Source organism: Lepidochelys olivacea, assembly GCF_965140295.1.
Source record: "Lepidochelys olivacea isolate rLepOli2 genome assembly, chromosome: 4".
Taxonomy (NCBI): Eukaryota; Metazoa; Chordata; order Testudines; family Cheloniidae; genus Lepidochelys; species Lepidochelys olivacea.
In genome coordinates, this window is record NC_140414.1 from 119230213 (window position 1) to 119244836 (window position 14624).

At 43.3% G+C, this 14624-nt stretch overlaps 1 protein-coding gene across 1 annotated transcript in view; it reads left to right on the forward strand.

The window, feature by feature from the left end:
* Positions 1–10501, forward strand: part of FBXL5 (F-box and leucine rich repeat protein 5) — a 54805-nt gene extending 44304 nt beyond the window's left edge. Inside the window, exon 11 of the mRNA XM_084625975.1 lies at positions 9305–10501. Coding sequence (XP_084482101.1) covers positions 9305–9381 — 77 coding nt within the window. The 3' untranslated portion in view covers positions 9382–10501. The remainder of the gene's footprint in view (positions 1–9304) is intronic.
* The last annotated feature ends 4123 nt before the right edge of the window (positions 10502–14624 follow it).

Below are 14624 nucleotides of genomic sequence, written 5' to 3' on the forward strand. Positions count from 1 at the left end.
AAAGAAAAGGAGTACTTGTGGCACCTTAAAGATTAACCAATTTATTTGAGCATAAGCTTTCGTGAGCTACAGCTCACTTCATCGGATGCATACTGTGGAAACTGCAGAAGACATTATATACACAGAGACCATGAAACAATACCTCTTCCCACCCCACTCTCCTGCTGGTAATAGCCCATCCAAAGTGACCACTCTCTTTACAATGTGTACGATAATCAAGGTGGGCCATTTCCAGCATAAATCCAAGTTTAACCAGAACGTCTGGGGGGGGAGGTAGGAAAAAGCAAGGGGAAATAGGCTACCTTGCATAATGACTTAGCCACTCCCAGTCTCTATTTAAGCCTAAATTAATAGTATCCAATTTGCAAATGAATTCCAATTCAGCAGTTTCTCGCTGGAGTCTGGATTTGAAGTTTTTTTGTTTTAAGATAGCGACCTTCATGTCCATAATTGCGTGACCAGAGAGATTGAAGTGTTCTCCGACTGGTTTATGAATGTTATAATTCTTGACATCTGATTTGTGTCCATTTATTCTTTTACGTAGAGACTGTCCAGTTTGACCAATGTACATGGCAGAGGGGCATTGCTGGCACATGATGGCATATATCACATTGGTGGATGTGCAGGTGAACGAGCCTCTGATAGTGTGGCTGATGTTATTAGGCCCTGTGATGGTGTCCCCTTAATAGATATGTGGGCACAGTTGGCAACGAGTTTTGTTGCAAGGATAGGTTCCTGGGTTAGTGGTTCTGTTGTGTGGTATGTGGTTGTTGGTGAGTATTTGCTTCAGGTTGGGGGGCTGTCTGTAGGCAAGGAATGGCCTGTCTCCCAAGATTTGTGAGAGTATTGGGTCATCCTTCAGGATAGGTTGTAGATCCTTAATAATGCGTTGGAGGGGTTTTAGTTGGGGGCTGAAGGTGACGGCTAGTGGCGTTCTGTTATTTTCTTTGTTAGGCCTGTCCTGTAGTAGGTGACTTCTGGGCAAACTGGACAGTCTCTACGTAAAAGAATAAATGGACACAAATCAGATGTCAAGAATTATAAGATTCATAAACCAGTCGGAGAACACTTCAATCTCTCTGGTCACACAATTACAGACATGAAGGTCGCTATCTTAAAACAAAGAAACTTCAAATCCAGACTCCAGCGAGAAACTGCTGAATTGGAATTCATTTGCAAATTGGATACTATTAATTTAAGCTTAAATAGAGACTGGGAGTGGCTAAGTCATTATGCAAGGTAGCCTATTTCCCCTTGTTTTTTCCTCCCTCCCACACCCCCCGACGTTCTGGTTAAACTTGGATTTATGCTGGAGGTGGCCCACCTTGATTATCATACACATTGTAAGGAGAGTGGTCAGTTTGGATGAGCTATTACGAGCAGGAGAGTGAGTATGTGTTGGGGGGGGTGTGAGAAAACCTGGATTTGTGCTGGAAATGGCCCACCTTGATTATCATACACACTGTAAAGAGAGTGGTCACTTTGGATGGGCTATTACCAGCAGGAGAGTGGGGTGGGAGGAGGTATTGTTTCATGGTTTCTGTGTATATAATGTCTTCTGCAGTTTCCACAGTATGCATCCGATGAAGTGAGCTGTAGCTCACGAAAGCTTATGCTCAAATAAATTGGTTAATCTCTAAGGTGCCACAAGTACTCCTTTTCTTTTTGCGAATACAGACTAACACGGCTGTTACTCTGAAACCTGACATAGAGGAGTGTTTCAGTTCTCTAAAATGTGAGCAGTTATTGTCTCAGAATGATAGATATATACTTGCCCAATCCTCTAACCCTTCTCTTTGTACTACCTTGATTGATGGGGCTAAACTGGGGGGGGAAATCTTGATGGTTAGATGAACTAGTGAGTGTATATACTATATTATTTATATTTTGGTAATCCCCAAAAACTTCACTCAGAATTGAGTCCCACTGTACATGATGCAGTACAAATTTACATGAAGTTCCTGCTCCTAACGACCTGTATTCTGATATAGTCAAGTTGCAACAAGTAAGTGTAACAAAAGAGGAGGGCAGGAGAGGAGAATGAGGGTAATATTGATGAGATCAGAGTTATATAAGCTAACTGTGCATGATTTGATGGTTCTGAATTATTTAAATATTCTTTAAAAATCAACAATCCCCACTGGCTCGCTGTCTCTTTTGTATATGTAACTTCATCTGTATAGTGCTTTTCATCCTGAAGGCATGTTACTTTAGTTCTGAGTTGGAACTTGGCAGAGCTTTAACAGTAGAAGCAAAGCTCAACTGACAAGTTGAGGTTCTAATCCAACTGTCATTGAAGTTGATGGAAAGACTTGCATTGACCTCAGCTGGAGTTGGATTGGGCCCTAATGCTGGAGATGAAGGTAAATATTTTAAGAAAACCCACCCTTGCTCACTATTCCAATACTTACTTATGCCCTGCATCTCGGCTACTGCACCCTCTTTTCGCAGGCTTCCTCAGTGCTCTCATTGCTTCCCTCCATTGGATCCAGGATGCAGCTGCTCAAATGATCTTCCTTGTCGGTTAATCTGATCATGTCAGCCTCCCCCGTTTAAATTCCTAAGTGATTTCCTGTTCTGCACAATGTCTTTTTCAAAGGCCTGTGCAAACCTGGCTCCTACATCTCTAGTTGCTTATGTCATTCCCCTCTCTTCCTCCATTCTGCCAGTGATGCCAGCCTTGATGACCTGTTCATGTGCTTTACCTGCCACTGTTTCCATGTCGTCTTCCACTTCCACCCCAATGCATGGAACACCTTCCTAAATCTAGTCTACCAAGACACAACAGTCTCTTCAAATCCTCCCAGCCCATTAAGTCTTGGTTCTTTTATGATGCTCACAAGAAATGAGTCGTCTTATTTAAAAAAGAAACAAACAACAAAAAATAACACCTGAAAACCAAAAAGTGCTGCTTATTGTGACAGAGATGTATGTACATGCCCAAGCTTGAGTAATTTTGCAATCCTACTGCTCTAGTACTGGTCCTTACTCTCACTTACTGCATCATACCTAAAATTAGATTATAAAATCTTCAGGGCAGAGACTATGTCCTTCTGTTTGTTCTGTAAAGCATCCAGCACGTTTTTGGAGGCTGTGTAAACAATTACTACATCAGGGGTAATTTAGGGAGACAAAATGTAATTGCCTAAATTGCTCTTACTCTTAGGAGAGATGTCATGATCTCCTATACCAGTGGTTCTCAACCTTTACTGACGACTGTACCCCTTTCAGGAGTCTGATTTGTCTTGCATACCCCCAAGTTTCACCTCACTTAAAAACTACTTGCTTACAAAATCTGACATAAAAGTACAAAATGTCACACTTTATTACTGAAAAATTGCTTGCTTTTTCTCACTTTTACCATATAATTATAAAATCAATTGGAATATAAATATTGTACTTGCATTTCAATATATAGATCAGTATAAACAAGTCATTGTCGGTATGAAATTTTAGTTTGTACTGACTTCGCTAGTGCTTTTTATAGAATCATAGAATATCAGGGTTGGAAGGGTCCTCAGGAGGTCATCTAGTCCAACCCCCTGCTCAAAGCAGGACCAATCCCCAACTAAATCATCCTAGCCAGGGCTTTGTCAAGCCTGAGCTTAAAAATATCTAAGGAGGGAGATTCCACCACTCCCTAGGTAATGCATTGCAGTGTTTCACCACCCTCCTAGTGAAAAAGTTTTTCCTAATATCCAGCCTAAATCTCCCCCCACTGCAACTTGAGACCATTACTCCTTGTCCTGTCATCTGCTACCACTGAGAATAGTCTAGATCCATCCTCTTTGGAGCCCCCTTTCAGGTAATTGAAAGCAGCTATCAAATCCCCCCTCATTCTTCTCTTCTGAAGGCTAAACATCCCCAGTTCCCTCAGCCTCTCCTCATAAGTCATGTGTTCCAGTCCCCTAATCATTTTTGTTGCCCTCCGCTGGACTCTTTCCAATTTTTCCACATCCTTCTTGTAGTGTGGGGCCCAAAATTGGACACAGTACTCCAGATGAGGCCTCACCAATGTTGAATAGAGGGGAACGATCACTTCCCTCAGTCTGCTGGCAGTGCCCCTACTTATACATCCCAAAATGCCATTGGCCGCCTTGGCAACAACGGCACACTGTTGACTCATATCCAGCTTCTCATCCACTGTAACCACTAGGTCCTTTTCTGCAGAACTGCTGCCTAGCCATTCGGTCCCTAGTCTGTAGCGCTGCATTGGATTCTTCCGTCCTAAGTGCAGGACTCTGCACTTGTCCTTGTTGAACCTCATCAGATTTCTTTTGGCCCAATCCTCTAATTTGTCTAGGGCCCTCTGTATCCTATCCCTACCCTCTAGCGTATCTACCTCTCCTCCCAGTTTAGTGTCCTCTGCAAACTTGCTGAGGGTGCAATCCACACCATCCTCCAGATCATTTATGAAGATATTGAACAAAACCGGCCTGAGGACCGATCCTTGGGGCACTCCACTTGATACCGGCTGCCAACTAGACATGGAGCCATTGATCACTACCCGTTGAGCCCGACAATCTAGCCAACTTTCTATCCACCTTATAGTCCATTCATCCAGCCCATACTTCTTTAACTTGCTGGCAAGAATACTGTGGGAGACCGTGTCAAAAGCTTTGCTAAAGTCAAGGAACAACACGTCCACCGCTTTCCCCTCATCCACAGAGCCAGTTATCTTGTCATAGAAGGCAATTAGATTAGTCATTTATGTTGATGTACCTCCTGGAAGACCTCTGCGTTGTACACCTGGTTAAGAACCACAGTCCTAAGCTGAGCATAATCAAGACCACAACCTTTTTAGCTGGTGTAAGGGCTTAAAGAGCTAGCCATTGTGTCCCAGCAGCATTCTCATTTGGATAATACATTCTCTTTCATTAAATCTGATCTGAAGTTTCAGTTGGATATTCTTCATTGCTTATTGAAAACTCGTTAGCGGTGTTGCAGTGTCCTACATTCCACTCCAGAGGCAGTTGCATTCTGTGATTGCTGAAGTTATTCTTATATCACTTCAGTGTTTCTCAAAGTAACTGCAGGAAAATTAATACTTGGCAATAAACTAAACTGTTTGTTTAAAATAACGTAAGTATTTCATACTTTCTCTTCTCATCACTTTTTATCGTGGATTATTTTGGGGAAGATGTGTTCTGGAATCGTATTGGGGAAAAATCCTCATTCTCAGTCTATTTCAACACACAAAATGGACTCTGAAGTATGGTATTTAGCACATTGTGAATGATGCAGACTTCTCTTTGTCATTTATGGCATTCAGAGGGCTTTACTTTCAACCACAACCAATTTTCAGATCTTTTTTCATAAATGATGCTGCCTGTCCACTGCAGGAGAGTTCCACTCACTTGATTTGGGGACTCTTAATAGAGGGCCTGGTGGGTCAGTTATGTAGGCGCATTTGGAGTTTTCAGATTCTCACTTTAAGGCCTGGTCTACACGCAGGTTTTGTATTGGTATAATTGCATCCACGCTAGCCCTTGGGGCTTATACCACCAGGAAAAAAATTGTATGGTTAAATGGCAAGATTCAAGAAGCTATTTGAGCCAAACAGAGATCCTTCAGAAACTGGAAATCCAACCTAAATTAAGCCAACAGAAAGGAACATAAACTATGGAAGATAAAATGTAAGATTGAAATTAGGAAGGTAAAGAGGTAATATGAAGAGCAAGTAGCACACATAAATGGTACTCAGATACAGTGATCCTAATTAAAGAAACAAACAAGAAATTCTTTAAGTATATCAGAACCAGGAAGAATGGGAGAGAATCTGTGGGTGGTTCTTCCAGTGCTTGCTCATGTCGATTCCATTCTAGGGGTGTGTGCGACCATGTGCACGGCCGCTGGAGATTTTTGCCTTTACAGTATCCGTAGGGTCGGCTGTAGCACCCTCTTGAATGCCACACCCATGCGTCAGTATGTTAGGCGCTGCCAGCCTTACGCCCTCTCAGTTCCTTCTTATTGCCCGAGCTGGTTAGTCGGAGCACCTTTCCTTTGTCTTGCAAGAGCTATTATCAGTATTTGAGCCTTAAGGCTTTCTAAATAGTTTGTTTACAGTAGTTAATTAATTAGCGTAGTTAAGGATAGAGTCCCAGCAAGGACTTCACCTCAGGTGGGGCATGCCCCGGTCTCTGGGTTTTAAGTCCTGCTCTGATTGTAACAGGCTTATGCTTAGTGACCCCCATAACAGCTGCCTCAAATGCTTGGGGGAATCACATGTGAAGAAGTGTCACATCTGTAAGAACTTTTTCATCCCGGAACTCAAAGAGTGAGACATCCATTTGAGGGCCCTCCTCATGGAGGCTGCTCTCTGCCTGGCATCCGAGCCTTCCCGGCCAGACTCTGCCCTGAGCAGCTTGGCCTCGGTGCGCAGTGTCTGGACCCAGTTCAAGTCAACAACCCACGGAGCCCCATGTCAGCAAAGAGTCAGTATAGGAGGACCGACTAAATATAACTTAATTGGAATTTCAGCTGTTTCACTTTGTCAAAGACCTTCAATAGGCTATGAAGTACTTACAGTGTTAGAGGGAAAATACTGTCATTGATTAGGAAATGGCTAAGAAACAGAGTAAGGAAAAAAGAGTTAGTTTTCAGCATGGCTTAAGGTTAGTAGGGTACCTTAAAGTTACTGGGACCAGAGGTGGATTATGGTTTTGTGGGGCCCTAGGACAGGGCAAGTGGGGACTCCTCCCCATGTCTTCCGCCTACAGTCCCCATCGGCCCCCTGGCACTTCTGCCGGGGAAATGGGATCGGGGCATGGAGGCTTTCCCTGGTCCCTGGCAGGAGCTATGGGTGGGATGCGGGGGTGCCCCAATTGGCCGGGGGCCCCAGGCACGGGCCCTGTTGCCCCAGGCACGGGCCCTGTTGCCCCAGGCACGGGCCCTGTTGCCCCAGGCACGGGCCCTGTTGCCCCAGGGGCTAATCCACCACTGAATGGGACTATTCTTGTTTTTAATATAGTTGCTAATGATTTGGAAAATAATGAGGTGGTAAAATTTTCAGATGACACTTTAAGTTAATCAAGAATAGAGGAGATTTTGAGGAACTTCAGAGGGACCTAACAAAGCTAGGAGAATGGGGGAGTGCAGTATCAGATTAAATTGTTTTGACAAGTGAAAGATAATGTACTTTGGAAGGAACACTTGGAACTACTCATATATTTGCTGGGTTTTTTATTAACTGTAACCACTCGGGGACAAAAGCAAGCAGTGTTAACATGCATGAAGAATAGGCTGGAAAACAATATTGAAAGTATACTAATGTCATTTTATAAACTAATGGTATGGTCTCACCTGGAATCCTGTGGTTCTGGTCACATTCTCTCAAACAAGGTCTAGCAGTAATAGTAGGGGTTCAGAGATCATCTAAAATGATGTGTGGCCACAGACTTTACCTCGGGGCAGTGGCAGGAAAGCAGTGGGTACATACTTTAAAGGTGTTGCTGCCCAGAGTATGTTTTCTTCTTCCCCCAACCAACTATCCAAAATGCACTGTTTCCCTCCTCCACTGCTAAAAGCTAGAGGGTCCCTCACAGTAAGTGCTTAAGATTCAAAGGTCAAGATATGGCACAGTGATTAGGAAGTTTACATTTACTGTAAAATGGCTCTTTGTCATTTTACCTTTTCAGGTCATTGTCTTCCCAGTGATACCTGTTGTTTGTTGATGAACACAAGTTTTTGTTTTCAGCACCGTGGAGCCAGTATCCTGCAGACATGTCAGGTGGATTTTATTCTGCCTTATGCATGAATAAAATTGCTAGCTAAACTCTTTACTCCATATTCTTGCTTGTTGGCGTACAGTATGAAGCAGAAAACAGATTTCTAGACACCAGGTTTTGCTTTCAGTGCTGGAACCTACAAAAATCATTTTACTTGGAAGCTTGTTACTTTTAACTTAAGTTACTGTTTGAGAACAAATGGTGTCAAAGACACTCAAATGCTGCTGTCAGTGCATAACTTTTCTGACTGTAATCACATTCTAAAATGTATTAAAAATATATGATATCTCGTGTTTTTGTTTATATTTTCAGTGTATTGAGGGGAAGAGGTGGGTTGTTCTGGAGAGCTTTGCACAATCTCACACTATTTAAACTGAACGTGTGTGGTTGCGTTATGTTGGAAGCCAGACTTAAGTGAATCTCAATGGAAAAAAAAATTGTACATGTCTCTGAAAGGGTAAAATAAAATAATACAGCCATCTCAGATGAAATCCTGTAGTGTGAAAGGTAATGCAGTCAGATTGCTTTCTGTGTTGTATGCTATTTTTGATATTTTAATTTAAAGGTGTAACGGTAAGTGAAAGTAAGTGATGCTGGGGTAGAATTTCAATACTAGTGTTTCCTATCTGAATTCAAGCAAAGTCTGCATGAGAGAAATACAAATGTATAACTTATGAACAAATGACAGATTCTTTAGTTTGGGTAGATCTGAAAATCTATTAAGATCAACAGTACTACTAGTTTGCATTTTTTTATTCTACAGTTTTTGTATGACTACATATGTTTATATGTTAGCTGTAAGGTTATTTTCTTGCAAGGTTGAGTAAAGTTACATTTCAGGTTTTTTAAGTTTATTGAAGTTGACCAGGGTTACATTTTCAATTTATTTTTGCATTCTGACAGTGCCCTAGTTTTTTTCTTCTAAAAAAATTAAATGTAACTTGCAAATAATCTTCTGTATACTTTAATATGTTTGGAAAAGAAATCATGATCTAAAAGCATTCTAAAGGGTGAGGATGCTTTCTGTATGGTCTTGAATGTCAAGTGAGAATTCAGAGGTCTAGCTAATTATGGAAGCATTTCCCAGAAAAAGTTCCAGGCTAAAATCTGCATCCACATAAACAGAACAGGTTTTGAAGAATGTGTATTTATATAGTGCCACAAGGTTAACAAAGCTGCTTGAGTGATTTAAAAATGGAGGTTAAATGTGTATTCTGAAAATATCCCACTCCTGGCTGCTCATTTTTGGCAGAATGGATATTATTAAATTTGCTGACCCGAAAATGTTGCACATTTCAGCCTGCATTTTGTGATCTCCGAATGTATGTTGTTTGGGTGGGACTAAGGCACCGGCCAAGGCATTGTGTGAAGATTTTTCCAGTGCAAAATCCGAAGTATTCAGTGAGATGCATTTAAACAAGGATACTGATGAAGATTTTTTTGAGAATTCTTCAATTCTAAATCTACATTCCTTGGTGCAAAATTAGCTAATTCATAAATAACTAGGTTGCCAGGACAGTCCTAAAGATGAACAAACCCTATTTTCCTCCTTTCACATTTGTTCTGTTTTTATGCAGGTCCTCATGCTGAAACCGCCAGTGGATGCCAGAACTTGCAGTGTGGTTTTCGGGCCTGCTGCCGCTCTGGTGAATGACCCTTGACTTCTGATCTTTCAGTCTACTTCATTTAGCTGAGCAGGCTTCCTTTCATGCACTTTACTTACAGTCCACATATTGTGTTAACAATCCCTTTTGGAGCGTGATTTATTCTGCTAGACCCATCCTCGCCCCACAATTTACAATCTTAATTCTGAGTAAACTGTACAGTGTTGTAACGATCTATCAAGTTTCATTTTGGTTTTAAAGGTGTTGGGTTTTATTTTACTAAATGTATTGGGGATGGGGAAATGCTCATCAGATTTTTTTTCACAATGCCAGTTTTCTCAAAGTTTGGCACTTATACTTCGTTCATTGGATTATTTTGTATTAAGTGAGTGGGATTTACAGTCTTTCATTTTTTAAATCCACAAGTACAATATAAAGCTTCGCAAATAATTTGAAATGTATTTTTTTGCATTTTGATGATGTTCATCTTTAGATGTGTTGTTGCTTCCCATTTCCCAAAATCCTTCCTTTATACTGCAAAATTAGGGGAAGATGCTCTTTCCTGTAGCTGCTTTTTTTTTTTTTTTGTATTTGGGCTTGAAAAGTATATTCAAATAAAACATTCCCATTGACACCACAGTTTTACTTAGCATTTGAAATCTATATAATTTTAAAATGTAATGACAAAATGTACAATGTTGTCAGGCCAATGAATACTGCCCACTTTATGTAGTGGCTCCACAAATCATTTGTATATGTGCTGTATTTACAGAGCAACCCCTTGGGACCCCACATCATCTCCCATTATAAAACCTGTTAAGATGCTGAATTTTGAAAGGGATTTTCAAAGAATTAAATTTTTAACCATATGAACAAATGTAAAAATAAACAGAGCTTTGAGGATTTTGATGGTGATGAATAATCCACTTTGACTGGAATGCAGGGAATCCAACTGCTGACAAGTGTACATTGGAGTGAGGTTAGGAACCAAATCTTCTTTTAGAAACAAGATCTATAATTTTTACTAATGTGTTACAGGAAAAGATAAAGCATTAATAAATACACTATGTTCTGTATTTACTTACTGCGTGTTACAAGTACCCAAGATTTGAAGGAAGTCTCTCCCTCCGCCCCCAAGCAGTTCAAATAAAGGTTACTTTGACTTCTTCATTTAAGTCATGTGTTAAATGTAGGTGGGTGGAAGTGGTGATTTAATAATTCCTTGGAGCTGGCAGGCAGAAATTCCCAAGGAGTCAGTGTGTCTAGTGGCTTGTACAATCATGTTGTTATCTGAATTGTGCTGCTGACCTACAGTGTGAATTTCAGTAACTCATGGACCCTCATACATCCCAGTTTCCCCATCTGTTACTACAGGAGGAAGGTACTTACCTTTATAAAGTTCTGTTAGAGCCTTTGATAAAGATCCTGTACAAGTTCAAAAGGCCCACCATAATTTATAAATGACCATTGACAGATGATGAGGGAGGGAGAAGATGGTTAGAACCATAGATGGCAGAAGTCTTGTACAGTTGTACTGATTATGAATGAACAATTTTTGAAGTCTTCTTCTGTGCACCTCTAACAACCAGAGAGGTTTCTTTGACTCCACCATAGCATGCCCTTGGCTGGTGAAGGCTAGCAGTGAGGCAATGGTTCCGTTGTTGGTTGAGATTGTAAATACTTTCCTATTGGAGAGGGAGGGAAGAGCAGGTTATCAGCATTTTTAAGGAAGCTATTGGGAAGCCTTTGTTCAAGAAACCTACTCTAGGCTGACAGCTTCTCTAACAGTGTCATTTATAGCCCTTTTGGCTGGCCGAGCTGCTGAATGTTTGGGTCCTCAGCACTGCACCCTGGTGTTTCCCTTCCACAGTCAGTGGAAGTGGGGCAGGTGCTGTTGCATTCTGCGCTCCCAGAGCTCATCACTCTCCACTTCAGCACCGTCAGCTACTTTGGTACTTCTGCGGACCTTGGGGTCAATGCTGCTCCTGCCACTGGGAACAACAGAATTATACTCTGTGCTGTTGGCACCATTTCCACCATTTGGCACCACTTCCTCCCTTGTTTTGGGTGTTGTGAGCCACACTGTTTACTTGCACCACTTAGAGCTCGCTTCACTTTTATTCCTGGAAACTCGAGACTCCTTGGGGTTGAGGTTGGGATCCTCCTTCTCCTGCTCTCCATAGCCTGGTCCACATCACGGGCCGTTAATGGAGCACCATGGGTCCAAGATTGGTACTCGTCTCACAGTCAGAATGGGGGCCCCTGGCCTAGCGCCTATTCGCCACCAATGCTCTATCCATATGCCCAATAGTCCCCATGGAATCCATGGCATGCTCCTCGGTCACAGAGGTTGCTCTCTTCAGAGTGCTCTAAGGTGAGATCACCGGGCAGGTCAGTGGTAGGGACAGTTGATCCAGTGCAGGTTCAGGCATCATTGAGCCTTGCCTTTTCAGAGCCTCTGGAGTTGTTCTGTCCAGGTCTGCCAGTCTAGGAGTGGTATCTGGCCCTGGCACAGTTAACTGCCGCCTCTTCACCTCCAGATGATTCAGCAGAGCCTGGTTCTTCCTCTCCTTCAGTGCCTGAGGACTTAAAGGCCTACCAGGACCTTTTATGGTATGTGGTTACTTCCTTGGACCTTCAGTCAGAGTCTCTGCAGAAGTATTCCCCTAAGTTGTTGGATATTCTTCAGCCATCTCCCCTTGGGAGAGTCAACCTCCCTATTAATGATGTGTTCCTAGAACCAACAAAGGTTCTTTTAGAGCATGCTGGCTTTGGTGTCCTCTACTGCATGGTGTTTGAAGAAACGTTTTGTCTCCGTGCAAAGATCGAAGGACTTGTACTCCCATCCAGTGCCAAATTCCCTGGTTGTAACTGTGGTGAACGAGGCAAGGCAGATTTAAGTCCACTGCTAAGGACAGGCACTCTAAGAGGATGCACTTAATGGGTAGAAAGATCTATACCTCCTCTTTCTTGCAAATGCATATTGTGAACCAGCAGGCATTGTCCAAAGATGATTTTGTGAATAGGACGTTTGTCTAAGTTTGTCTAAGACCTGAAGCCTCCAGGGTGGAATTTTGGGCATTCATCACCAAATGCTGCTTGGTGGCAAAGACACGATTGAAGTCCATGCTAGATGTCATGGACACTTCGACCAGAGCAATGGCCTTGGTGCTGACTGACCATGAGAAGGACATCCTGGATGCATTGCAACTGATATGCAGCAGGCTGTAGAGGATTTGCCCTTCGGCAGCCGAGCGTTCTCTTTGGACAAGACAGGTGAGACTCTGCATTCCTAGGATTCTAGGGCTACTTTACGTTCCTTGGGGGTTTATACACCAGCAGTGCAAAGGCGCCACTATGCTAGTCAGCAGCAGCAGCAATACTGTTCGTAGTGCACCTTTGGGCAGCCTTTCCCTCCGCTGAGACAGCAAGACTACCCCAGAAAGGGGCTTAGGTCCCAGAGGAGGAGACATTCAGGTCTGGGGTTCAACCATTCAACACACCCTTCTACTGTATCCCCAAGTGCCCATTTTGACTCCTTTGTCCAGAGCAGTGGTTCAGTCGCCACACCCTTTACTCCAGCCCTTCAGTTCAGGGACAGACTGGCTAGTTTTCACAATGCTTGGGGCTTGATTGCCACCGACACCTAGGTCCTAAGCACCATTAGATCGGGCTGTGCGATCCAGTTCCTCTCCACCCCACCCTCCCCGTTCCTCTTCAGGCACCCCTCTCAGAAGATACTGCTCCTCAGGCAGGTCTGCTCTCTACTGGCTTTGGGAGCTGAGGAGGAAGTTCCTCCAGAACACTGGGGTCAAGTCTTCTATTCTGGTACTTTCTGGTTCCCATATCTAAAGGAGTGGTAAGACCTATTCTCGACCTTCACAGCCTCAACAAACGTATCAGGTACCTGAGGTTCCAAGTAGTCGCCCTATCGATTATCCTCCCCGCATTGTCTCAGAATAACTGGTTTGCTGCTAAGGGCTTTCAGGAAGCCTATTTTCATGTGGCAGTTTTGCTGAGCCACAGAAAATTCCTCTAGTTCATTGTGGCCGAGCACCGTTTTCAGTATATGGTGCTTCCTTTCGTCCTCTCTTCTGCCCCCCAGGTTTTTACACTATGCATGTTTGTAGTGACAGCGTTCCTCAGAAAGAAGGGAATCCATATCTAGACAACAAGGGGCAGGTCCGGGGAGGAAGTTTTCTCACATACACACTACACTACACTGCACTTGACTGTCTAGGTATTCTACTAAACACTAGGAAGTCAACTTTGGTTCTCACTCAGAAAATTGAGCTAATTTGGACCTAATACTCTAAGTTTGAGGGTGCGTTTTCTGGCAGTTCATCACCTTTCCTTGGGTCTGCAGTCTCAGCCTTCCACAACAGTTCAGATATGCCTGAGTTTCTTGGGCCACATGTCCACTTGCATGCAGGTGGTCCAGTTTGAGTCTTCGCCCCCCTTCAGATGTGACTCAACACAGTTTACCATCTGACTCTTAACCCCTTAGACAGATTGGTGGTCTCTCTCTGCTGATCCTGGACTCCTTGCAGTGATGGACGCTTCCAGAGGATGTATATTCATCTGGCCCTTACCAACCAGGTCTGTTGTCACTGACACCTCCCTTATGGGTTGGGGAGTGCATCTGGGGTCACTGAAAGTTCAGGTTCTGTGGTTGGAGCAGGAGGCCTGACTGCATATCAGTGTGCTGGAGCTTCAGGCCATCTACGATGCCTGTTGCACCTTTCTGGACTGTGTCGGGCTCAGTGGTTCACATACTTACCAACAATACTTCTGTAATGTATTATGTGAACAGGCAAGTGGGAACATACTCCAGAGTGCTTTGCCAGGAGGCAATCAGGTTCTGGCAGTTCTGCTTTGAGGAGAGTATCACTCGGATAGCCAGTCACTTGCGCAGGCTCCAGAATCATCTCGTGGACCATCTAAGCAGGAATTTTCTCCTGAGTCAGGAGTGGTTCCTAAAGGCAAGTGTCCTGTGGGTCATCTTTGCAAGTCGAGACATTCCAATAATCAACTTGTTGGCTACAAGAGACAACAGGAAATGTCTGTTCTGCTCTTGAGGGAGCTTCAGTCCAGGCTCCCTGACAGATGCCTTCTGTATCAGCTGGCATTTGACTCTCCTGTACACTTTTCCTTCAATCCCAATTATTCACAGGTCATCCTCAAGCTGAAAGTGGATTGGGCTCATTGCCCCAGCATGCCGAGGCAGTGTTGGTTCTCCGATCTTCTGACACTGTTGATTCAGTCTCCTATATCCCTTCCTCTCCATCCCAGC